Source organism: Aphelocoma coerulescens, chromosome 10, assembly GCF_041296385.1.
Source record: "Aphelocoma coerulescens isolate FSJ_1873_10779 chromosome 10, UR_Acoe_1.0, whole genome shotgun sequence".
NCBI classification, from domain to species: domain Eukaryota; kingdom Metazoa; phylum Chordata; class Aves; order Passeriformes; family Corvidae; genus Aphelocoma; species Aphelocoma coerulescens.
Genome location: NC_091024.1, coordinates 19,667,385 through 19,693,750, shown reverse-complemented (window position 1 = coordinate 19,693,750; position 26,366 = coordinate 19,667,385). Strand labels below are relative to the sequence as shown.

General features: G+C 59.7%; 2 protein-coding genes across 3 annotated transcripts in view; one reads left to right on the top strand and one right to left on the bottom strand.

Moving 5' to 3' along the window:
* Positions 1-402: 402 nt before the first annotated feature.
* On the bottom strand, positions 403-14,177 carry LOC138116398 (zona pellucida sperm-binding protein 3-like). Its single transcript, XM_069025680.1, has 9 exons — positions 13,818-14,177; positions 9,339-9,457; positions 6,415-6,518; positions 4,768-4,945; positions 2,876-2,996; positions 2,690-2,781; positions 2,467-2,603; positions 660-743; positions 403-570 (listed from the first exon to the last, which is right to left on the bottom strand). The coding sequence occupies exons 1-9, from the start codon at positions 14,166-14,168 to the stop codon at positions 431-433; spliced, it is 1,326 nt and encodes a 441-aa protein (XP_068881781.1). The 5' UTR covers positions 14,169-14,177; the 3' UTR covers positions 403-430.
* A 10,022-nt stretch (positions 14,178-24,199) lies between these two features.
* PML (PML nuclear body scaffold) overlaps positions 24,200-26,366 on the top strand; it is a 9,230-nt gene continuing 7,063 nt past the window's right edge. For both annotated transcript variants that reach the window (XM_069026038.1, XM_069026037.1), the window contains exons 1-2: positions 24,200-24,280; positions 26,010-26,366. The exon at positions 26,010-26,366 is cut by the window's right edge and continues 214 nt beyond it. In XM_069026038.1, coding sequence (XP_068882139.1) covers positions 24,250-24,280; positions 26,010-26,366 — 388 coding nt within the window. In that variant the 5' untranslated portion in view covers positions 24,200-24,249. The remainder of the gene's footprint in view (positions 24,281-26,009) is intronic.

Sequence of the window (26,366 nt, the reverse complement as noted above, 5' to 3'; positions counted from 1 at the left end):
GGTGCCACTGGGATGCACTGGTGCCACTGGGATGGTGCCACTGGGATGCACTGGTGCCACTTGGGATGGAACTGGTGCCACTGGGATGGTGCCACTGGGATGCACTGGTGACACTGGGATGCACTGGTGGCACTGGGATGGTGCCACTGGGATGCACTGGTGCCACTGGGATGGTGCCACTGGAATGGTGCCACTGGGATGGTGGCACTGGGATGCACTGGTGCCACTGGGATGGTGGCACTGGGATGGTGCCACTGGGATGCACTGGTGGCACTGGGATGGTGGCACTGGGATGGTGCCACTGGCCCAGCAGTGGGCACCCTGGCCCAGCCCCCGCCGCCCTCCCCGCCCCATTCCCCGCCTGCCCCCCCCAGTGACCCCACAGAGACCCCGTTGGTCCTTATGGGATTTATTGGGAATTGCGGCCACCTCAGGCCGAGCTCTGGCCGCCCCCGCGGCGCCCCAGGCTGATGGCCAGCACGGCTCCGGCCACGGCCGCTCCGGCCACGGCCACGGTGGCCAGGGCGCAGGCCAGCACCGTGCCCATCCCCAGCGGCGCCGGCGACTCTCCTGCAAAGGGACACGAAGGTGGCACCGAGGGCACCGGCGTGGGCGCCGCTGGCTGGGCACCGCGGCCACCGGCCCGCCGCTGCACTCACCCTGGTGGCCCTGCGGCCGCTGGCCACGCTGGCCACTGGAGAGCAGCACTGGACCCATGACCACGTCGGCTTCGGCTGCGGGGCCTGGGGATGGAGAGGGGATGGTGAGGGATGGGGGGGGACAGGGAGGGACAGGAGGGGACAGAGAGGGAGAGGGAGGGACAGGGAGGGACAGGGAGGGGAGAGGGAGGGGGGGGAGGGACAGGGAGGGGCAAGAGGGGAGAGGGAGGGGACAGAGAGGGGACAGGAGGGGACAGAGAGGGGACAGGAGGGGACAGAAGGGGACAGGGAGGGGACAGGGAGGGACAAGAGGGGACAGGGAGGGGACAGAGAGGGAGGGGGAGGGACAGGGAGGGGACAGGGAGGGGACAGAAGGGGACAGAGAGGGGACAAGAGGGGACAGGGAGGGGAGAGGGAGGGGACAGGAGGGGACAGAGAGGGAGGGGGAGGGACAGGGAAGGGACAGGAGGGGACGGGGAGGGACAGGGAGGGGACAGGGAGGGACAGGGAGGGGACAGAGGGGACAGGGAGGGACAGGAGGGGACAGGGAGGGACAGGGAGGGACAGGAGGGGACAGAGGGGACAGGGAGGGGACAGGGAGGGGACAGGGAGGGGCAAGAGGGGAGAGGGAGGGGACAGAGAGGGAGGGGGAGGGACAGGGAAGGGACAGGGAGGGGACAGGGAGGGACAGGGAGGGGACAGAGAGGGGACAGGAGGGGACAGGAGGGGACAGAAGGGGACAGGGAAGGGACAGAGAGGGGACAGGGAGGGACAGGGAGGGGAGAGGGAGGGGACAGGAGGGGACAGAGAGGGAGGGGGAGGGACAGGGAGGGGACAGGAGGGGACAGAAGGGGACAGGGAGGGACAGGAGGGGACAGGGAGGGGACAGAGGGGACAGGAGGGGACAGGGAGGGACAGGGAGGGGACAGAGGGGACAGGGAGGGGACAACAATCTTCCACAACAATGAGGGACCACAAAGAGGGATCCCCCCCGTCCCCAGTGTCCCCAGTGTCCTCCCTCCCCTTGTCCCCTGTGTCCCCATGTCCCTCCACTGTCCCCAGTGTCCCCAGTGTCCCCCTGCCCCAGTGTCCCCAGTGTCCCCAGTGTCCTCCTGTCCCCCGTCCCCCCTCCCCACTGTCCCCAGTGTCCCCCTGTCCCCTGTCCCCCCATCCCCAGTGTCCCCAGTGTCCCCCTGCCCCAGTGTCCCCCCTGTCCCCCTGTCCCCTTGTCCCCAGTGTCCCCAGTGCCCCCCCATCCCCCTGTCCCCAGTATCACCAGTGTCCCCCTGCCCCCAGTGTTCCCAGTGTCCCCAGTGCTCCCAGTGTTCCCAGTGTCCCCAGTATTCCCAGTGCCCCCCATCCCCCTGTCCCCAGTTTCACCAGTGTCCCCATGTCCCCCCTGTCCCCAGTGTCCCCCTGTACCTCCTGTTCCCAGTGTCCCCATGTCCCCCATGTCCCCAGTGTCCCCCTGTACCCCCTGTTCCCAGTGTCCCCAGTGTCCCCAGTGTCCCCCTGTCCCCTGTCCCCCATCCCCAGTGTCTCCAGTGTCCCCAGTGTCCTCCTGTCCCCAGTGTCCCCCCTCCCCCTGTCCCCAATGTCCCCATGTCCCTCCACTGTCCCCAGTGTCCCCAGTGTCCCCAGTGTCCCCACTGTCCCCAGTGTCCCCAGTGTCCCCAGTGTCCCCCATCCCCCATCCCCCCATCCCCAGTGTCCCCAGTGTCCCCAGTGTCCCCCTGTACCCCCTGTCCCCAGTGTCCCCAGTGTCCCCATGTCCCCCCTGCCCCCAGTGTCCCCCCCGTCCCCTCACCATCCCCATCCTGCCGGCGGAAGCGATGCCCGCTCCAGTTCTCCGCTGGCCGCACGCTCCGGGCCAGCGCGGCGGAGCCGCAGTTGCCCAGCTCGCAGCAGCTGCAGATCTCCCTTGTCCCCTCCACGGGCGCCCAGCTGCGGTGACGAGGGGCCAGCGGTCACCCGGTGCCACCACCCGGTGCCACCGGCGGGGCCGAGGTGACCCCAAGGGTGCCACTCACGCGTTGAGGGCCTTGTTGAAGGAGCAGGCCTTGTTGAGCGCGTCCGGGCTCTGCTCGGCCGGCGTCACCTTCAGGTGGCACGTGATGTAAATCTGCGCGGGAAGGGACACTTTGGGGACACTCCGAGGGGCCACCGAGGCACGGGAAGGGCTTTTGGGGTCCTCGGGGTGGCCCCAAGGGCGCTACCAGGTTGCGGGGGTCCCCCGCGAAACGGAAGGCGTCGATCTGGAAGCGCAGCACGTCCTGCCGGGGCCGCGGCGTGACGAAGGCCGAGCCGGTGGCGTCCGAGCGCCCGTCCACCAGGCACCTGCGGGGCACGGCTCAGAGCGCGGGGTGGCCCCAAAGTGGCCCCAAAGTGGCCCCAAAAGGTCCTCAAAGTGTTCCCAAAAGGTCCTCAAAATGTCCCCAAAAGGTCCTCAAAAGGTCCCCAAAATGTCCCCAAAAGGTCCTCAAAGTGTTCCCAAAAGGTCCTCAAAGTGTCCCAAAAGGTCCTCAAAGTGTTCCCAAAAGGTCCTCAAAGTGACCCCAAAATGCTCCCCAAATGTGCTCAAAGTGACCCCAAAAGGTTCTCAAAGTGTCCCCAAAGTGTTCCCAAAGTGTCCTCAAAATGTCCCCAAAAGGTCCCCAAAAAGTCCCCAAAATGCTCCCCAAAAGGTCCTCAAATTGTCCCCAAAATGTTCCCAAAAGGTCCCCAAAAAGTCCCCAAAGTGTCCCAAAAGGTCCTCAAAGTGTCCTCAAATTGTCCCCAAAAGGTCCCTAAAGTGTTCCGAAAAGGTCCCCAAAGTGTCCCCAAAAGGTCCCCAAAGTGTCCCCAAAATGTCCCCCAAGTGTCCCCAAAGTGTCCCCAAAAGGTCCTCAAAGTGTCCCCAAAATGTTCCCAAAATGTACTCAAATGACCCCAAAATGTTCCCAAAGTGTCCCCAAAAGGTCCCCAAGAGGTCCTCAAAGTGTCCTCAAAGTGTCCCCAAAGTGTCCCCAAAGGTCCTCAAAGTGTCCCCAAACATCCCCAAACATCCCCAAACTGACCCGTTGAAGTCAATGATGGAGCAGTGGGGTGGGATGAGGTGTCACAACCCTCTGACCCTATCCCAGACCCCAAAACGTCCCCAAACATCCCCAAACTGACCCATTGAAGTCGATGATGGAACAGTGAGGTGCCACCATCCCCTGGATGCCCCCAAGACCCCAAAACATCCCTAAACATCCCCAAACTGACCCGTTGAAGTCAATGATGGAACAGAGAGGTGCCACCACCCCCTAGATGCCCCCCAGACCCCAAAATGTCCCCCAAATGTCCCTGAATGTCCCCAAACTGACCCGTTGAAGTCGATGATGGAGCACTGAGGTGTCACCACCTCCTGACCCTATCCCAGACCCCAAAATATCTCCAAACATCCCCAAACTGACCTGTTGAAGTCAATGATGATGTAGTGGGGCAGGATGAGGTGCCACCACCTCCTGACCCTATCTCAGACCCCAAAACATCCCCAAACATCCCCAAACTGACCCATTGAAGTCGATGATGGAACAGTGAGGTGCCACCATCCCCTGGATGCCCCCCAGACCCCAAAACGTCCCCAAACAGCCCCAAACTGACCCGTTGAAGTCAATGATGATGTAGTGGGGCAGAACGAGGTGCCACCACCTCCTGACCCTATCCCAGACCCCAAAACATCCCCGAATGTCCCCAAACTGACCCATTGAAGTCAATGGTGGAGCACTGAGGTGCCACCACCCCCTGGATGCCCCCAAGACCCCAAAACGTCCCCAAACATCCCCAAACTGACCTGTTGAAGTCAATGATGGAACAGAGAGGTGCCACCACCCCCTAGATGCCCCCCAGACCCCAAAATGTCCCCCAAATGTCCCTGAATGTCCCCAAACTGACCCGTTGAAGCCAATGATGATGTAGTGGGGCAGGATGAGATGCCACCACCTCCTGACCCTATCCCAGACCCCAAAACATCCCCGAACATCCCCAAACTGACCCGTTGAAGTCAATGATGGAACAGGGAGGTGCCACCACCCCCTGGATGCCCCCAAGACCCCAAAACATCCCTAAACATCCCCAAACTGACCCGTTGAAGTCGATGATGGCGTAGTGGGGCGAGGCCTCGGCGCCGGGGCTCAGGGTGGCCACGCAGGAGTCCACGAAGAGCCGCAGGGGCACGTGGCTCTGGGTGCCCACCTCGGCCTGGATGTTCAGCACATCTCCCAGCCGCAAGCCCGTGAAGGGCCTCTCGGCGCTCCAGTCGTCTGCGGAAAGCCGACAGCCCGGCCCCGTGAGCATCCCCCAAGCGCGATCCCAAAAGCGCCCCAAGAATCACAGCCCGGCCCCGTGAGCATCCCCCAAGCGCGATCCCAAAAGCGCCCCAAGAATCACAGCCCGGCCCCGTGAGCATCCCCCAAGCGCAATCCCAAAAGCGCCCCAAGAATCACAGCCTGGCCCCGTGAGCATCCCCCAAGCGCGATCCCAAAAGCACCTCAAGAATCACAGCCGGCCCCATGAGCATCCCCCAAGCGCGATCCCAAAAGCACCTCAAGAATCACAGCCCGGCCCCATGAGCATCCCCCAAGCGCGATCCCAAAAGCGCCCCAAGAATCACAGCCCGGCTCCGTGAGCATCCCCCAAGCGCGATCCCAAAAGCGCCCCAAGAATCACAGCCCGGCCCCGTGAGCATCCCCCAAGCGCGATCCCAAAAGCACCCCAAGAATCACAGCCGGCCCCGTGAGCATCCCCCAAGCACGATCCCAAAAGCGCCCCAAGAATTACAGCCGGCCCCGTGAGCATCCCCCAATCGCGATCCCAAAAGCACCCCAAGAATTACAGCCGGCCCCGTGAGCATCCCCCAAGCGCGATCCCAAAAGCGCCCCAAGAATCACAGCCGGCCCCGTGAGCATCCCCCAAGCGCGATCCCAAAAGCGCCCCAAGAATCACAGCCCGGCTCCGTGAGCATCCCCCAAGCGCGATCCCAAAAGCGCCCCAAGAATTACAGCCGGCCCCGTGAGCATCCCCCAAGCACGATCCCAAAAGCGCCCCAAGAATTACAGCCGGCCCCGTGAGCATCCCCCAAGCACGATCCCAAAAGCGCCCCAAGAATTACAGCCGGCCCCGTGAGCATCCCCCAAGCGCGATCCCAAAAGCGCCCCAAGAATCACAGCCCGGCCCCGTGAGCATCCCCCAAGCGCGATCCCAAAAGCGCCCCAAGAATCACAGCCCGGCCCCGTGAGCATCCCCCAAGCGCGATCCCAAAAGCGCCCCAAGAATCACAGCCCGGCCCCGTGAGCATCCCCCAAGCGCGATCCCAAAAGCGCCCCAAGAATCACAGCCCGGCCCCGTGAGCATCCCCCAAGCGCGATCCCAAAAGCGCCCCAAGAATCACAGCCCGGCCCCGTGAGCATCCCCCAAGCGCGATCCCAAAAGCGCCCCAAGAATCACAGCCCGGCCCCGTGAGCATCCCCCAAGCGCGATCCCAAAAGCGCCCCAAGAATCACAGCCGGCCCCGTGAGCATCCCCCAAGCGCGATCCCAAAAGCGCCCCAAGAATCACAGCCTGGCCCCGTGAGCATCCCCCAAGCGCGATCCCAAAAGCGCCCCAAGAATCACAGCCGGCCCCGTGAGCATCCCCCAAGCGCGATCCCAAAAGCGCCCCAAGAATCACAGCCGGCCCCGTGAGCATCCCCCAATCGCGATCCCAAAAGCGCCCCAAGAATTCCGCCCCGCACCGTTCATGAGGCGCAGCGAGAACAGGAGCTGCTCCTCGGCCACCAGGGCGGAGTTGTAGGGTGCCCAGGTGGGGCGGATGGCACCGCTGGTGACGTTGTCCCGTCTGGAAAAAACCAGGGATATGGGGTCAGGGATAGGGACACTGGGATGGGGAGACTGGGATGGGGTCACTGGGATGGGAATGGGGACACTGGGATGGAAATGGGGTCACTGGGATGGAATGGGGACACTGGGATGGGGTCACTGGGATGGGAATGGGGACACTTGGATGGAAATGGGGTCACTGGGATGGGATGGGGACAATGGGAATGGGGACGCTGGGATGGAATGGGGACACTGGGATGGGGTCACTGGGATGGATTGGGGTTAGTGGGATGGGGACACTGGGAATGGGGACACTAGGATGGAAATAGGGACACTGGGATGGTGACACTGGGATGGGAATGGGGTCACTGGGATGGGGACACTGGGATGGGATTGGGGACATTGGGATGGGGACACTGAGATGGATTGGGGATAGTGGGATGGGGACACTGGGATGGACCGGGGTCATCAGGATGGAATGGGGACACTGGGATGGGGACACTGGGAAGGGGGATAGTGGGATGGGAAGGGGGACACCGAGATGGGATGGTGACACTGGGATGGGAATGGGGACACTGGGATGGATTTGGGATAGTGGGATGGGGACACTGGGATGGACTGGGGTCACTGGGATGGGATGGGGACACTGGGATGGACTGGGGTCACTGGGATGGATTGGGGATAGTGGGATGGGGACACTGGGATGGACTGGGGTCACTGGGATGGGATGGGGACACTGGGATGGACTGGGGTCACTGGGATGGAATGGGGACACTGGGATGGGGACACTGGGATGGGAATGGGGATACTGGGATGGGAATGGGGTCACTGGAAATGGGGTCATTGGGATGGGATTGGGGATAGTGGGATGGGGACACTGGGAATGGGGATGCTAGGATGCAAATAGGGACACTGGGATGGGAATGGGGACATTGGGATGGGATTGGGGACACTGGGATGGGGTCACTGGGATGGATTTGGGATAGTGGGATGGGGACACTGGGATGGACTGGGGTCACTGGGATGGAATGGGGACACTGGGATGGACTGGGGTCACTGGGATGGAATGGGGACACCGGGATGGGGACACTGGGAAGGGGGATACTGAGATGGGAAGGGGGACACTGAGATGGGATGGTGACACTGGGATGGAATGGGGACACTGGGATGGGAATGGAGACACTGGGATGGGGTCACTGGGATGGATTGCGGATAGTGGGATGGGGACACTGGGAATGGGGACGCTAGGATGCAAATAGGGACACTGGGATAGGCTTGGGGATACTGGGATGGGGACACTGGGATACAAATAGGGACACTGGGATGGGATTGGGACACTGGGATGGGGTCACTGGGACGGGATTGGGACACTGGGATGGGATTGGGACACTGGGATGGGAATGGGGACACTGGGATGGGGTCACTGGGATGGAATGGGGACACTGGGATGGGGTCACTGGGATGGGGTCACTGGGATGGGAATGGGGACACTGGGATGGAATGGGGTCACTGGGATGGGATGGGGACACTGGGATGGAAATGGGGTCACTGGGATGGGATGGGGACAATGGGAATGGGAATGGGGACACTGGGATGGGGTCACTGGGATGGATTGGGGTTAGTGGGATGGGGACACTGGGAATGGGGACGCTAGGATGCAAATAGGGACACTGGGATGGTGACACTGGGATGGGAATGGGGTCACTGGAAATGGGGTCATTGGGATGGGATTGGGGATAGTGGGATGGGGACACTGGGATGGACTGGGGTCACTGGGATGGAATGGGGACACCGGGATGGGGACACTGGGAAGGGGGATACTGGGATGGACGGGGGTCACTGGGATGGAATGGGGACACTGGGATGGGGTCACTGGCATGGGAATGGGGACACTGGGATGGAAATGGGGTCACTGGGACGGGATTGGGGCACTGGGATGGGAATGGGGACACTGGGATGGGGACACTGGGATGGTATTGGGACACTGGGATGGGATTGGGGACACTGGGATGGGACTGGGAAAACTGGGACAGGAGTGGGGACACTGAGATGGGGACACTGGAATGGGATGGGGACACTGGGATGGGAACACTGGGATGCAAATAGGGACACTGGGATGGGATGGGATGGGATGGGATGGGATGGGATGGGATGGACTGGGGACACTGGGAATGGGGACATTGGGAATGGGGACACTGGGATGGGACTGGGAAAACTGGGACAGGAGTGGGGACACTGGGATGGGGACACTGGGATGCAAATAGGGATACTGGGATGGGGACACTGGGATGGGATGGGGATACTGGGATGGGAATGGGGACACTGGGATGGAATGGGGACACTGGGATGGGGTCACTGGGATGGACTGGGGACACTGGGATGGGATTGGGGACACTGGGATGGGGACACTGGGATGGGATGGGATGGGATGGGATGGGATGGGATGGGATGGGATGGGATGGGAATGGGGACACTGGGATGGGATTGGGACACTTGGATGGAACGGGGTCACTGGGATGGGGTCCCTGAAGGGGGATGGGACTGGGGACACTGGGATGGACTGGGGACACTGGGATGGACTGGGGACACTGGCATGGGATTGGGACACTGGGATGGACTGGGGTCACTGGGATGGACTGGGGACACTGGGATGGGGTCACTGGGATGGACTGGGGACACTGGGATGGAATGGGGACACTGGGATGGACTGGGGACACTGGGATGGGGTCACTGGGATGGACTGGGGACACTGGGATGGAATGGGGACACTGGGATGGACTGGTGACACTGGGACGGGGTCACTGGGATGGACTGGGGACACTGGGATGGACGGGGTGACCTGGGGTAGTGGCACTCGATGGGGACGACGGCCGGGCTGCTGCGCACGATGGCCGGGTTGCCGCCGGGGCTGGGCTCGTAGGTGAGGAGCGTGCGGTAGATCAGGGAATCCGGGGTGATCTGGGAACGGGAAATGGGGAATTCCGTGGGAAAGGCGGTCCCACAATCCGGGGGCATGGCCAGAGTGATGGGGAACTCCAAGAAATGGGGGAATTTGGGGGGATTTGGGAATGGGAAATGCGGAATTCCGTGGGAAAGGTGGTTCTGCGCCACGGTGACGTCACCGGAGTGATGGGGAATTCAAGGAAATGTGGGAATTTGGGGGGATTTGGGAATGGGAAATGGGGAATTCCATGGGAAAGTTGGTCCCACACCACGGTGACGTCACCAGAGTGATCAGGAATTCAAAGAAATGGGGGAATTGGGAGGGATCTCGGAATAAAAATGGGGAATTCCGTGGGAAAGGTGGTCCTGTGCTATGGTGATGTCACCAGAGTGACTGGGAATTCAAAGAAATGGGGGAATTGGGAGGGATTTGGGAATAAAAATGTGGGAATTCCATGGGGAAGGCGGTCCCCAATCTGGGGACATCCCGAGGGTGATCAGGAATTCAAAGAAATGTGGGAATTTGGGGGGATCTGGGAATGGGAAATAGGGAATTCTGTGGGAAAGGAGGGTCCCACAATTCGGGGGCATTGCCAGAGTGATGGGGAGTTCAAAGAAATGTGGGAATTGGGAGAGATTTGGGAATAAAAATGGGGAATTCCATGGGAAAGGTGGTCCTGTGCTATGGTGACATCACCGGAGTGATGGGGAACTCAAAGGAATGTGGGAATTGGGAGGGATTTGGGAATAAAAATGGGGAGTTCTGTGGGGGAAGGCGGTCCCCAGTCTGGGGACATCCCGAGGGTGATCAGGAATTCAAAGAAATGTGGGAATTCAGGGGGATCTGGGAATGGGAAATAGGGAATTCTGTGGGAAAGGAGGGTCCCACAATTCGGGGGCATTGCCAGAATGATGGGGAGTTCAAAGAAATGTGGGAATTGGGAGAGATTTGGGAATAAAAATAGGGAATTCCATGGGGAAGGCGGTCCCCAATCTGGGGACATCCTGAGGGTGACCGGGAATTCAAAGAAATGGGGGAATTGGGAGGGATTTGGGAATGGGAAATGGGGAATTCCATGGGAAAGGCGGGTCCCACAATCTGGGGGCATTGCCAGAATGATGGGGAGTTCAAAGAAATGTGGGAATTGGGAGAGATTTGGGAATAAAAATGGGGAATTCCGTGGGAAAGGTGGTCCTGTGCTATGGTGATGTCACCAGAGTGACTGGGAATTCAAAGAAATGGGGGAATTGGGAGGGATTTGGGAATAAAACTGGGGAATTTCATGGGAAAGGTGGTTCCCACAATTCGGGGGCATGGCCAGAGTGATGGGGAGTTCAAAGAAATGTGGGAATTGGGAGAGATTTGGGAATAAAAATGGGGAATTCCATGGGGAAGGCGGTCCCCAATCTGGGGACATCCTGAGGGTGACCGGGAATTCAAAGAAATGGGGGAATTGGGAGGGATTTGGGAATGGGAAATGGGGAATTCTGTGGGAAAGGCGGGTCCCACAATCTGGGGGCATTGCCAGAATGATGGGGAGTTCAAAGAAATGTGGGAATTGGGAGAGATTTGGGAATGGGAAATAGGGAATTCTGTGGGAAAGATGGTCCCACACCACGGTGATGTCACCGGAGTGATGGGGAATTCAAAGAACTGGGGGAATTCAGGAGGATCTGGGAATAAAAATTGGGAATTCCGTGGGAAAGGTGGTTCTGTGCCACAGTGACATCACCAGAGTGATCAGGAATTCAAAGAAATGGGGGAATTGGGAGGGATTTGGGAATAAAACTGGGGAATTTCATGGGAAAGGTGGTTCCCACAATTCGGGGGCATGGCCAGAGTGATGGGGAGTTCAAAGAAATGTGGGAATTGGGAGGAATTTGGGAATAAAAATTGGGAATTCCATGGGAAAGGTGGTCCTGTGCTATGGTGATGTCACCGGAGTGACCAGGAATTCAAAGAAATGTGGGAATTAGGAGGAATTTGGGAATAAAAATGGGGAATTTCATGGGAAAGGCAGTTCCCACAATTCAGGGGCATGGCCAGAGTGATGGGGAGTTCAAAGAAATGTGGGAATTGGGAGGGATTTGGGAATAAAAATGGGGAATTCCATGGGAAAGGTGGTTCTGTGCCATGGTGATGTCATCGGAGTGACCAGGAATTCAAAGGAATGGGGGAATTGGGAGGAATTTGGGAATAAAAATGGGGAATTCCATGGGAAGGCGGTCCCCAGTCTGGGGACATCCCGAAGGTGATCAGGAATTCAAAGAAATGTGGGAATTCAGGGGGATCTGGGAATGGGAAAATCGGGAATTCCATGGGAAAGGGGGACCCGTGCCACGGTGACATCAGCAGGACGACTGGGAATGCTGGGGGATCCATGGGAAAGGGGGAAAAGGGGATGGAAAAGGGGGGAAGAGGAAGGAAAAGGGGGGAAAGGGGATGGAAAAGGGGAAGGAAAAGCTCTGAGGGGATGGAAAAGTGGGAAGAGGGGATGGAAAAGTGGGAAAATGGGATGGAAAAGTAGGAAAGGGGATGGAAAAATGGGAAAAGAGGGAGCAAAATGGGGAAAAAGGGATGGAAAAGCTCAGAGGGGATGGAAAAGTGGGAAAACCCTGTGGGAAAGGGGGAAAGGGGCTGGAAAAGGGGGAAAAGGGGGTGGAAAAGTGGGAAAAGGGGGTGGAAAATCTCAGTTCTCAGGGAGTTGAATGAAAGCCGAGGGAAAAGGGGCTTTTCCCGGAGGAATGGGAACACGAACGGTGGGAAAACCGCTGCGATCCCAAGGAAATTCCCGCTCCTCCCTCCCCTGGAGCGCTGCTGGATCCAGCCCTTGGGTGTCCCGTAAAACCGGGAATCCGCAGGACCCCCGGGAGCCTCTCCCGGTGGGAATCCCGGTGGGAATGCCGGGATCGGGACGGGACTCACCGGGATCTCCCTCAAAATTTGGGATTTACACGACTCCGAGAGCCTTTCCCGGTGGGAATGCCGGGATAGGGAAGGGACTCACCAGGATCTATCCCGACACCGCTGGAGCCGCTCCAGGTGGGAATTCCGGGATCGGGAAGGGACTCACCGGGATCTCCCTCAAAACTTGGGATTTGCGCGACCCCAGGAGCCGCTCCAGGGGGGAATTCCGGTGGAAATCCCGGGATCGGAACGGAACAGGGACTCACCTGGATCTCCCGTAAAACCGGGAATCCGCACGACCCCCAGGAGCCGCTCCAGGGGGGAATTCCGGCCGGAATCCCGGGATGGAAACCAGGACTCACCTGGATCTCCCTCAACACCCCGCGAGCGTCTCCCGGTGGGAATCCCGGGATCGGGACGGGACTCACCGGGATCTATCCCGACACCCCGGGAGCCGCTCCAGGATGGAATCCCGGCCAGAATCCCGGTTGGGAATCCCGGGATCGGAACGGAACTGGGACTCACCTGGATCTCCCTTAAACCCGGGAATCCGCAGGACCCCAGGAGCCGCTCCAGGTGGGAATTCCGGTCGGAATCCCGGGATGGAGCCAGGACTCACCGGGATCTATCCCGACACCCCGGGAGCCGCTCCAGAATGGAATCCCGGGATCGGGGCGGGACTCACCTGGATCTATCCCGACACCCTGGAGCCTCTCCCGGAATCCCGGGATCGGGGCGGGATTCACCCGGATCTCCCTCAAAACCTGGGATCCTCCCAAGCCCGCGAGCCGCTCCCGGTGGGAATCCCGGGATCGGGAAGGGACTCACCGGGATCTCCCTTAAAACCTGGGATTCGCAGTACTCCGGGAGCCGCTCCAGGGGGGAATTCCGGCCGGAATGCCGGGATCGGAACGGAACAGGGACTCACCTGGATCTCCCGTAAAACCGGGAATCTGCACGACCCCGGGAGCCGCTCCCGGTGGGAATCCCGGCCGGAATGCCGGGATCGGGGCTGGACTCACCTGGATCTATCCCGACACCGCTGGAGCCGCTCCAGGATGGAATCCCGGGATCGGGACAAGGACTCACCTGGATCTATCCCGACATCCCGGGAGCCTCTCCCGGTGGGAATGCCGGGATCGGGCCAGGACTCACCTGGATCTCCCTCAACACCCCGGGAGCGTCTCCCGGTGTGAATCCCGGCCGGAATCCCGGGATCGGAACGGGACTCACCGGGATCTATCCCGACACCTCGGGAGCCTCTCCCGGTGGGAATCCCGGTGGGAATCCCGGCTGGAGCCAGGACTCACCCGGATCTATCCCGACACCCCGGGAGCCGCTCCAGGATGGAATGCCGGGATCGGGACAAGGACTCACCTGGATCTATCCGGACACCCCTTGAGCCTCTCCCGGTGGGAATCCCGGTGGGAATCCCGGTGGGAATTCCGGGCTGGAGCCAGGACTCACCTGCACGGTGCTGCCGCACTCGTGGAGGCCGGCGCTGAAGGTGACGGTATTCCGGGATGGATCCAGCCGGGAATGTTTGCAGGCGGCGGGGCCCAGGCTCAGCTCGGCGGCGCTCACCAAGCGCCCGGTCCCGAACAGATCCCGGTGCACCGTCACCACCAGCTGCGCCTCCTGGCACTGCACGGCCACGGGAATCTGGGATTGGGATTGGGATTGGGAATGGGAATCATCCCAACCCCACGCCCAGGAATTGGGATCGCTCCACGCGCCCTCCCAGGGAGGCGGCGGCGCCGCAGCCGCCGGGGCCGCGCAGCAGAGCAGCGCCAGGAGGAGGCGGATTTGGGAGCGCATCCTGGGAAATCCCCGGGAATTCCAGAGTGGGAAGAGCGGAGGAGCGTGCGGGGTTTATATCCCGCTTGGAATGAGCCCCACCCCCACCCCCCCGGCCGCGCTTCCCGCTCCGAATTCCAAGGGCATCCCTAGGGACGGTCGCCGGCAGTTCCGGGCTGTCAGCGGGATGGGGATGAGCATTCCCGGCGGATTTTTGGGAATTGTTTATCCAGCGCGGAGCCGCGGAGCCAGCGATTGTTTGGGTTCCCGGCTGATAAGGGGATTCCAAGGATTTTCCTCTCCCCCCCACCCCCCACAGGATCCCAAATTCCAGGGATCATCCCGGCACCCCCGGAGCGTTGTTTTCCCCACGTTCTATCCCAAAAACCCCCCGGGATTTGGGGCATCCAGAGGGGTTTAGATCATCGGGAATGACGGAAAACCCCCCAAATTCCAGCCCCGGAGCCAAATTCCTTCCTTTTTTTGGGATAAAAGGTGGGATACCCCCCCAAAATCCTCATCCAAGGGGATCCCAAGGATTTTCCCCTCCCGGGATCCCAAATTCCCGGGATCATCCCAGCACCCCCGGAGCGTTGTTTTCCCCTTGGATGAGGATTTTGGGGGGGATCCCACATTTTATCCCCAAAAAACCGAAGGAATTTGGCTCCGGGGCTGGAATTTGGGGAAGTTTCCGTCATTCCCGATGATCCAAACCCCTCTGGATGCCCCAAATCCCGTATTTTGGGGGGCTAAAAGGGGGGATCCCCCCAGAATCCTCATCCAAGGAGATTCCAAGGATTTTTCCTCTCTCGGGATCCCAAATTCCAGGGATCATCCCGGCACCCCCGGAGCGTTGTTTTCCCCACGTTCTATCCCAAAAAAACCCCCGGGATTTGGGGCATCCAGAGGGGTTTGGATCATCGGGAATGCCGGAAACTCCCCCAAATTCCAGCCCCGGAGCCAAATTCCTTCTTTTTTGGGGATAAAAGGCAGGATACCCCCCCAAAATCCTCATCCAAGGGGATCCCAAGGATTTTCCCCTCCCGGGATCCCAAATTCCCGGGATCATCCCAGCACCCCCGGAGCGTTGTTTTCCCCTTGGATGAGGATTTTGGGGGAGATCCCACATTTTATCCCCAAAAAACCGAAGGAATTTGGCTCCGGAGCTGGAATTTGGGGGGGTTTCCGTCATTCCCGATGATCCAAACCCCTCTGGATGCCCCAAATCCCGTATTTTGGGGGGCTAAAAGGTGGGATCCCACCAGAATCCTCATCCAAGGAGATTCCAAGGATTTTTCCTCTCTCGGGATCCCAAATTCCAGGGATCATCCCGGCACCCCAGGAGCGTTGTTTCCCCCACGTTCTATCCCAAAAAAACCCCCGGGATTTGGGGCATCCAGAGGGGTTTGGATCATCGGGAATGCCGGAAATTCCCCCAAATTCCAGCCCCGGAGCCAAATTCCTTCTTTTTTTGGGATAAAAGGCGGGATACCCCCCTAAAATCCTCATCCAAGGGGATCCCAAGGATTTTCCCCTCCCGGGATCCCAAATTCCAGGGATCATCCCAGCACCCCTGGAGCGTTCTTTTCTCCTTGGATGAGGATTTGGGGGGGTGATCCCACCTTTTATCCCAAAAAAACGAAGGAATTTGCCTCCGGGGCTGGAATTTGGGGGGGTTTCCGTCATTCCCGATGATCCAAACCCCTCTGGATGCCCCAAATCCCGGGGGGTTTTTTGGGATAGAACGTGGGGAAAACAACGCTCCGGGGGTGCCGGGATGATCCCTGGAATTCGGGATCCCGGGAGAGGAAAAATCCTTGGAATCTCCTTGGATGAGGATTTGGGGGGGGGAGGAGGGGGCGGAATCCCACCTTTTATCCCCCAAAAACCGGGATTTGGGGCATCCAGAGGGGTTCAGATCACCGGGAATGCCAGAAACCCCCCCAAATTCCAGCCCCGGAGCCGAATTCCTTCATTTTAATCCCTCCCGGCTCTTCCCATTCCCGATGGATCCAAGGAAAAGAAGCCGGGAAAGCTCCTGAGGAAGGAATCCCATGGATTTTCCATCCTCATTCCTCATTTTCCCCCTGGTTTTGGGGCGGGATTTGGATGGAATTTCTGCCCCTCGTCACTTTCCCCATCGGCTCCGCATCCCAAAGGAATTCCCAAAGGAATTCCCGAGGGTTTGGAGCTGGCGCCTCCTCGGCATTCCCAAAAAAACCCCCATTTATGGATCGGCGTCGATCCCTGCGCTGCTTTAGGGCCTTCCCGCTCATCCCAAAATCCCGGAGTTTTTCTTGCCCTGGTTCCGAACCTTGGGAGCGGCGCTGGATGAGTGGAAATTCCCGGAATTCCAGAGGGTGTCAGGGAGATAACGGGAATTCCGAGGCCGGGGGAGAATCCTTGGATCCAAGGCTCCTCCATGCACTGGGAGAGGCCTCGGCTCATCCCGGGAAATTCTGGGATTCCTTTGGGATTTGGGGTTTGGGATGGATCCCAGTGGGAAAAGCGCTGGGAATTTGGGGGGTGGGATTTTTCCATAGGGAAAAGGGGATTTTTTTTTTTTTGGGAAAAACCAAGACTGGGAATTCCCGGCACGCTGGGAAAGCCCCAAATCCAGGATTTTTCCCATCCCATCCTCCCTAAAAACGGCGTTTTAATCCCAAATCTCCTCTGAGGGCTGGGAATTCTACCCGGGAATGGGACGGAGACTCCGGAAATTCCAAGGGTTCTTCCCTTATCCCAGATTTCTTTCAGGAGCAGCTTTGGCTCCGAGATTTTTCCCTCATTCCCGGCTCCAGGGGTGGGATTTGGGATTTTCCCAAAGGGTTTGAGGTTTAAAATCCCTCTGGATCATGGGATGATCCCAAAAAACCCCAGGGAAAGGTGCGGATGGGGGAAAGAATCCGAGGAAAAAGGCGCCGGGCTGGGAGGGGATTCAGGAATTCTTCCCTAATCCAAGGATTTGGATCCCCCGGAATCCCAAATTCACCTCGGAATCTCATCCCAAGGAATTCCGGGTGAGGTTATCCCGGGATTTCCTGGATGAGGCCTCCCCCAGCCTGTGGAATTCCCGGTTTTCCACAACCCCGGGAATTCCAAATCCCAGGATTTGGAAACCCCCAAATCCCAGAATTTGGAAACCCCCCCTCCCCCCCATGGAATCCCGGGATTTGGGGATGGGGGGAGCCGGGAAAAAGCTGAATTCCATAAAAAACGGAGGGGGGGGGGGGGGGGGGGAAAGAGGGAAAAAGGGAATTTCTGCCCCTCCTGGGAGCAGAGGAAGGAATTCCAAGGATTGTTTATCCTGCCAGGATCCAGCTATTCCAAACAATCCTTGGAGCAGCCAGCGGAATTCCCGGGCTTGGAATTCCTTCGGGGTTGGAATTCCCACCTCCCTCTTTCCCTCATCCCACCAAAAACCCCCCCCGAGGTTTTATGGAATTCCTGGGATTTTCCAGCATGGAATCCAGAGGGGGGGGGGGGGGGGAAATCCCTGGAAATAGTCAAGGATTGATCCGGAAATTCCTAAATTCTGGGAAAAACTCCTGGAGCGGGATGAGGTTGGAGAAGCTCCGGGGGGAGGGGGGGATGGGGGGGAAAAATCTGGGATTTAGGAAGGGAAATTCTCGGGAATGTTGGACTCGACTCCTCCGGGAAAGAGCTTTTCCCTTTTTCCCGAGGTTTTCCAGGGAAAATTCCAGCTGGTTGGAGAAGGGAGGGAATCCTGGGATTCCTGGGAATGCAGAATTCCCGGGATCAGGGCGCTCCAACCGCGGGGAAAATCGGGAGCCAGGATCCCAAACCTCCCCCTTTTCCCGGGATTTTACCTCGGGAAGGCCCCAGGGATCCTGAAATCCCCCCAAAAATCTTGGAATGTGCCCCAAAGAGCAGCTCCAGGCTCATTCCCGTGGGCTAAATCCGGGAATTCCCAGGCCTGGATGTCGGGAATGGGCTCGGAGCTTCCCGGGAGATTCCCATGGGAATCCGGCTGGGGATTGATCCCAACGCTCCCATCCCGGTGTCCAGCAGGGAATTCCGAGCTTTTCCCGCTGATAAAAATCCTGGAAAAACCCCGGGATTTGGTCAACCCGGCATTCCCGGTTTTCCCAGTCCTGGGATTTCCGTCCCCAGGGATTCTGGGATGGGAGCGGGTTTGGGGTCGGGAATGTGACCCCAAATGGGGTCAATCCCATGGAATTCTGGGATCCCAATCCCAACCCTGCTGATCCCAAGGCTCAGGGATCACCAGGAATTCTGGGATAGGAGCAGATGTGGGGTCGGGAATGTGATCCCAAATGGTCAATCCCGGGGAATTCTGGGATCCCAATCCCAACCCTGCTCATCCCGATGTGCAGGGATCACCGGGAATTCCGGGATGGGATTCCCAAGCGGGTTTGGGGTCGGGAATGTGACCCCATAGTGACCAATCCCATGGAATTCTGGGATCCCAATCCCAACCCTGCTGATCACGATGTCCAGGGATCATCGGGAATTCTGGGATAGGAGCGGGTTTGGGGTCAGGAATGTGATCCCAAATGGGATCAATCCCATGGAATTCCAGGATCCCAATCCCAACCCTGCTGATCCTGAGGCTCAGGGGCCACCGGGAATTCTGGGATAGGAGCAGGTTTGGGGTCAGGAATGTGATCCCAAATGGGATCAATCCCGGGGAATTCTGGGATCCCAAGGCACAGGGATCACCAGGAATTCCGGGATGGCATTCCCAAGCGGGTTTGGGGTCGGGAATGTGATCCCAAATGGGGTCAATCCCATGGAATTCCGGGATCCCAAGGCACAGGGATCACCAGGAATTCCGGGATGGCATTCCCAAGCGGGTTTGGGGTCGGGAATGTGATCCCAAATGGAGTCAATCCCATGGAATTCCGGGATCCCAATCCCAACGCTGCTGATCCCAAGGCTCAGGGATCACTGGGAATTCTGGGATGCAGTTCCCAAGTGGATTTGGGGTCAGGAATGGGATCCCAAATGGGATCAATCCCACTGAATTCCAGGATCCCAATCCCAACCCTGCTCATCCTGAAGCACAGGGATCACCGGGAATTCTGGGATGGGATTCCCAAGTGGGTTTGGGGTCGGGAATGTGATCCCAAATGGAGTCAATCCCATGGAATTCTGGGATCCCAATCCCAACGCTGCTGATCCTGAGGCTCAGGGATCACTGGGAATTCTGGGATGGGAGCGGGTGTGGGGTCGGGAATGTGATCCCAAATGGGGTCAATCCCTGGGAATTCCAGGATCCCAATCCCAACCCTGCTGATCCTGAGGCTCAGGGGCCACCGGGAATTCTGGGATAGGAGCAGGTTTGGGGTCAGGAATGTGATCCCAAATGGGATCAATCCCGGGGAATTCTGGGATCCCAAGGCACAGGGATCACCAGGAATTCCGGGATGGGATTCCCAAGCGGGTTTGGGGTCGGGAATGTGATCCCAAATGGAGTCAATCCCATGGAATTCCGGGATCCCAATCCCAACGCTGCTGATCCCAAGGCTCAGGGATCACTGGGAATTCTGGGATGGGATTCCCAAGTGGATTTGGGGTCGGGAATGTGACCCCAAATGGGGTCAATCCCATGGAATTCCAGGATCCCAATCCCAACCCTGCTCATCCTGAAACACAGGGATCATCGGGAATTCTGGGATGGGAGCAGGTTTGGGGTCAGGAATGTGATCCCAAATGGGGTCAATCCCATGGAATTCCGGGATCCCAATCCCAACCCCGCTCATCCCGAGGTGTAGGGATCACTGGGAATTCCAGGATGGGATTCCCAAGTGGATTTGGGGTCAGGAATGTGACCCCAAAGTGACCAAGCCCGGGGAATTCCAGGACCCCAATCCCAATCCTACGAGGGTTTGGGGTCACCTGGGGTGGGGTCACTCCAAGGGATTTAAAATATTCCAGGAAGCAGCCCCGGGATTCTCCCATAAATCAATGGCTCCACCCCAAATCCCGGTTTTCCCCTGGAGGGGGCAGCAGCAGCACAGAAAATCCTGGAATTTTTATGGGGAACAGAACCCAAAACCTTTTCCCACATTTTCCTGCGGCGATTCCCGGGAAATCCGGCCCTGAAGGGGCAGCACCGGGATGATCCCAAATAATTGTCCCCAAGTCTCTTCCTGTCTCCAAATCTCATTCTGATCCCAAACTTCATCCTGTCCCCAAATCCCTGTCCCTGAATCCCATCCCTGTCCCCAAATCCCATCCCTGTCGTCAAATCCCATCCCTGTCCCCAAACCCCATCCCTGTCCCAAACCCCATCCCTGTCCCAAACCCTGTCCCCAAATCCCATCCCTGTCCCCAAATCCCATCCCTGTCCCCAAACTCATCACTGTCCCTAAATCCCATTCTGTCCCTAAACCCCATCCCTGTCCCTAAATCCTTGTCCCCAAATCTCTTTCCGTACCCAGATCCCTGTCCCCAAATCCCATCCCTGTCCCCAAACCCCATCCCTGTCCCAAACCCCATCCCTGTCCCAAACCCATCCCTGTCCCCAAACCCCATCCTTGTCCCCAAATCCCTTCTCCCACTGCTCCCCCCAATCCCATCCCTGTCCCCAAACCCATCCCTGTCTCCAATCCCAAATCCCTGTCCCCAAATCCCATCCCTGTCCCAAACCCCATCCCTGTCCCCAATCCCATCCCTGTCCCCAAATCCCATCCCTGTCCCAAACCCCATCCCTGTCCCAAACCCCATCCCTGTCCCCAAACCTCATCCTTGTCCCCAAATCCCTTCTCCCGCTGCTCCCCCCAATCCCATCCCTGTCCCCAAACCCATCCCTGTCTCCAGTCCCAAATCCCTGTCCCCAAATCCCATCCCTGTCCCCAAACCCCATCCCTGTCCCAAACCCCATCCCTGTCCCCAAATCCCTGTCCCAACCCCATCCCTGTCCCCAAATCCCTGTCCCCAAACCCATCCCTGTCCCCAAATCCCTGTCCCAACCCCATCCCTGTCCCCAAATCCCTGTCCCCAATCCCATCCCTGTCCCCAACCCCATCCCTGTCCCCGATCCCTTCTCCCCTCTCTGTCCCCCCCCGGGGGCCCCTCCCGGATCGGTCCCATTCCCGCTGTCCCCAAATCCCTCCGGGATGGGAACTCCGGGAGCTTCCCGGGCTCCCGCTGCCGCTCTGGCGACCGTGGTGTCCCCCGTGGCGATGGGGACAGGAAGGGCGAGTGGTGGCGCTTCCTGGTGGCCTCGTCATGTGGCTGCTGACGGCGCAGGGACGGATCCCATCCCAAATCCCGGGAAAATCCCGATCCCGCCGAGCGGATCCTTCCCGGTAAAACCCGCGGGTGGGTTCGGCAGCCGGGGCACCCCAAAATGGGGGGGGAAAGGGTTTTTTTATTATTTTTCCCTAAAATTCCCCCCTCGGATGGGGCTTTCTGGAGGTGCCGCCCCCTGAGTGTCAGCGGTTGGGAAGGGAGGGGGATCCTGTGGGGCTGGGGTGGGAATAGGGCCGGGAATGTCGCCTCGGGATGGGGCGGGGCTGGCGCGGCCCCGGGGACCCCGGAGAGGGCCCCGGAACGGCTGGGGCGGGGCTCGGCCACCGGAACCGCCCCCGGGACCGGCAGCGCCCTCCCGGCACCGGAATCCCCTTCCCGGTACAGGAATCCCCATCCCGGCACCGGGATTCCCATCCCGGTCCTGCATCCCCATCCCGGTCCCGCATCCCCATCCCGGTCCTGCATCCCCATCCCGGCACCGGGATTCCCATCCCGGTCCTGCATCCCCATCCCGGTCCCGCATCCCCATCCCGGTCCTGCATCCCCATCCCGGCACCGGGATTCCCATCCCGGTCCCGCATCCCCATCCCGGTCCCGCATCCCCATCCCGGTCCCGCATCCCCATCCCGGTCCCGCATCCCCATCCCGGCACCGGGATTCCCCCGGTCCTGCATCCCCATCCCGGTCCCGCATCCCCATACCAGAATTCGCATCCCAGTCCCACATCCTCATCCCAATCCCAGAATCCCCATCCCAATCCCACATCCCCATCCCAGTCCCGCATCCCCATCCCAATCCCAATCCCCATCCAAGTCCCAGAATCCCCATCCCAGTCCCACATCCCCATCCCAGTCCCGCATTCCCACCCTGGCCCCAGAATCCCCATCCCGGTCCCACATCCCAATCCCAGTCCCCATCCCCATCCCAGTCCCAGAATCCTGATCCCAGTCCTGCACCCCCATCCTGGTCCCAGAATCCCCATCCCGGTCCCACATCCCCATCCCAGTCCCAGAATCCCCATCCCAATCCCACATCCCCATCCCAGTCCCGCATTCCCATCCCAGTCCCACATCCCCATCCCAGTCCTGTATCCCCATCCCAATCCCAGAATCCCCATCCCAGTCCCACATCCCCATCCCAATCCCAGAATCCCCATCCCAGTCCCAAAACCCCATCCTGGTCCCAGAATCCCCATCCCGGTCCTGCATCCCAGTCCCACATCCTCATCCCAATCCCAGAATCCCCATCCCAGTCCTGTATCCCCATCCCAATCCCAGAATCCCCATCCCAGTCCCACATCCCCATCCCGGTCCCAAATTCCCTCCTAGTTCCTGCATGCCCATCCCAGTCCCACATCCCAATCCCAGTCCCACAATCCCAATCCCAGTCCCACATCCCAATCCCAGTCCCACATCCTCATCCCAGTCCCACAATCCCCATCTCCATCCCGGTCCCACAATCCCCATCCCCATCCCAGTCCCATAATCCCCATCCCAGTCCCACAATCCCCATCCCAGTCCCACAATCCCCATCCCAGTCCCGCATCCCCATCCCAGTCCCACATCCCCATCCCAGTCCCACATCCCCATCCCAGTCCCACAATCCCCGTCCCCATCCCCATACCAGTCCCACATCCCCATCCCAGTCCCAGAATCCCCATCCCAGTCCCACAATCCCCATCCCCATCCCAGTCCCACAATCCCCATCCCCATCCCAGTCCTGCATCCCAATCCCAGTCCCACATCCCCATCCCAGTCCCACAATCCCCATCCCAGTCCCGCATCCCCATCCCAGTCCCACATCCCAATCCCAGTCCCACATCCCCATCCCAATCCCACATCCTCATCCCAGTCCCACAATCCCCATCCCAGTCCCACAATCCTCATCCCCATCCCAGTCCCACATCCCCATCCCAGTCCCACAATCCCCATCCCAGTCCCACAATCCCCATCCCCATCCCAGTCCCACAATCCCACAATCCCCATCCCAGTCCCACAATCCTCATCCCCATCCCAGTCCCACATCCCCATCCCAGTCCCACAATCCCCATCCCAGTCCCACAATCCCCATCCCCATCCCAGTCCCACAATCCTCATCCCCATCCCAGTCCCACATCCCCATCCCAGTCCCACAATCCCCATCCCAGTCCCACAATCCCCATCCCCATCCCAGTCCTGCATCCCAATCCCAGTCCCACATCCCCATCCCAGTCCCACAATCCCCATCCCAGTCCCGCATCCCCATCCCAGTCCCACATCCCAATCCCAGTCCCACATCCCCATCCCAATCCCACATCCTCATCCCAGTCCCACAATCCCCATCCCAGTCCCACAATCCTCATCCCCATCCCAGTCCCACATCCCCATCCCAGTCCCACAATCCCCATCCCAGTCCCACAATCCCCATCCCCATCCCAGTCCCACAATCCTCATCCCCATCCCAGTCCCACAATCCTCATCCCCATCCCAGTCCCACATCCCCACCCCAGTCCCACAATCCTCATCCCCATCCCAGTCCCACAATCCCCATCCCAGTCCCACAATCCCCATCCCCATCCCAGTCCCACAATCCTCATCCCCATCCCAGTCCCACATCCCCATCCCAATCCCACATCCCCATCCCAGTCCCACATCCCCATCCCAGTCCCACATCCCCACCCCAGTTCCTGCATCCCAATCCCGCACCCCCGCACATCTCCCGCTCTCCTTCCCCTCCCTCTCCCCTCTCCCCTCTCCCCTCCGTCCCTCCCTCGGTCCCTCCCTCCCCGCTTCCCCTCCCTCTCCTCCAGCTCCTCCTCCCGCCGCTCCCGTTCCAGGCCGGCGCCGAACGCGGCCCGGGAGCGCCCCCGGCCCCGCCGCCCATGCCCGGCAGCCCCGCCGCGGCCCCGCCAGGTACCGGGGAGGGGACACGGGGAGGCCACGGGGACCCAGCCCGAGTCCCCCGCAGGCACTTCCTGCTTGGAGAGGGGGCGTGGGGTCGTTTATAGGGTGGGATTTTAGGGGGAGGGAATTCCGGGATGGGGTGGGAAGGGGAGTCCCGGCTTTCTTTGGGTGCCCTAAATATTTATTTGGGGGGGAGGGGGGGGTTGGTGGCGCAGCCGAGCTGGGGGAGGAGTGGCGAGGGGGACACCTTTGGGGACACCCCAAAGCGGTGGCGGGGGGAGGTTTTGCGGGGATCTTTGGGGTCGCTGCCGGGGTTTCCCCCACTTTCCCCTCTCCCGCTTTTCCCGCTGTCGGGGCGGGAAGGGAAAGCGGCGGCGGCGGCACCGAAACCGTTTTGGTTTCGTTTCATCCCCGAGCCGGCGGTGGGGAAATGCCGAGTTCCGGGAAGGGAAAGAAAGAGCTCGGGGAGGGTGGGGAAGAACCTTTGTGTCCCAAATTTCTGGGCCTCAAACCTCGTCCTGGCCCCAAACCTCATCCCGTCCCCAAACCTCAGCCTGTCCCAAAACCTTGTCCTGTCCCTAAATCTGCTCCTGTCCCCAAACTTCCTCCTGTCCCTAAATCTCCTCCTGTCCCCAAACTTCCTCCTGTCCCTAAATCTCCTCCTGTCCCCAAACTTCCTCCTGTCCCCAAATCTCATTCAGTCCCGAATCTATTCCCAGCCTCAAACCTCATCCTGTCCCCAAATCTCCTGTCCACACATCTCCTGTTCCCAAATCTCCTCCTGTCCCCAAATCTCCTGTTCCCAAATCTCATCCTGTTCCCAAATCTCCTGTTCCCAAATCTCATCCTGTCCCCAAATCTCCTGTCCCCAAATCTCATCCCATCCTCAAACTTCATCCTGTCCCTAAATCTCATCCTGCCCCCAAATCTCATTTTGTCCCCAAATCTCCTGTCCCTAAATCTTGTCCCATTCCCAAACCTCATCCTGTCCCCAAATCTCCTGTCCCCAAATCTCCTCCTGTCCCCAAATCTCCTCCCATCCCCAAATCTCCTCCCGTCCCCAAATCTCCTCCCGTCCCCAAATCTTGTCCTGTCCCCAAATCTCCTGTCCCCAAATCTCCTCCTGTCACCAATTCTGTCCCCAAATCTCACCCCATCCCCAAATCTCCTGTCCCTAAATCTCCTCCCGTCCCCAAATCTCCTTTCCCTAAATCTCCTCCTGTCCCCAAATCTCCTGTCCCCAAATCTCACCCCATCCCCAAATCTCCTCCTGCCCCTAAATCTCCTCCTGCCCCCAAATCTCCTGTCCCTAAATCTCCTGTCCCCGAATCTCATCCCATCCTCAAACTTCATCCTGTCCCCAAATCTCATCCTGTCCCCAAATCTCCTGTCCCTAAATCTCATCCTGTCCCCAAATCTCCTCCTGCCCCCAAATCTCATTTTGTCCCCAAATCTCCTGTCCCCAAATCTCACCCATCCCCAAATCTCATACTGTCCCCAAATCTCCTCCTGTCACCAGATCTGTCCCCAAATCTCACCCCATCCCCAAATCTCCTGCCCCCAAATCTCCTCCTGCCCCCAAATCTCCTCCTGCCCCGGATCATTCCCATCCTCGACCCTCACCCCGCTCCCGACCCTCACCCTCCGGAGCAGCAGCACCAGCCCCTGGGCCAGGAGTTCCGGGCCCCAACCACGGCCTCCATCCCACGGCGGGGAATTTCCTCCTCACCCCGCACAGATGGAGCCGGACCCTCCTCCCCCCGGGAGCCGGGACCCTCTGCGGGCACCCCCGTGGCCGCCTCGACCCCATCGCAGCCTCCGGAGAAGCCGGAGGAAGAGGAGGAGGAGGATTTCCAGTTCCTGCTGTGCGAGGGCTGCGGGCAGGACTCGCCGCACCCGCGGCTGCTGCGCTGCCTGCACACGCTGTGCCCCGGCTGCCTGGGCACCGCCAAGCCGGCGGGGCAGTGCCCGCTGTGCCACGCGCCCGTGCCCGCGGCCGTGGACAACCTGCTGGTCAGCAACCTGCAGAGCCGCCTGAAGGTGTGGAGGCAGATCCGGAGCTCCGGCGGTGCCGGCTGCAGCCGCTGCCGGGTGG

What these genes read in the sequence shown, in the direction of transcription:
- LOC138116398 (XM_069025680.1), bottom strand. Translation starts at nt 14,168, where the DNA reads ATGCGCTCCCAAATCCGCCTCCTCCTGGCGCTGCTCTGCTGCGCGGCC. An exon ending in CTCGCTGCGCCTCATGAACG is followed by an intron (nt 4,946 to 6,414) that starts GTGCGGGGCGGA and finishes GGCTTTCCGCAG; the next exon opens with ACGACTGGAGCGCCGAGAGG. An exon ending in CCGCCGGCAGGATGGGGATG is followed by an intron (nt 744 to 2,466) that starts GTGAGGGGACGG and finishes CTCCATCCCCAG; the next exon opens with GCCCCGCAGCCGAAGCCGAC.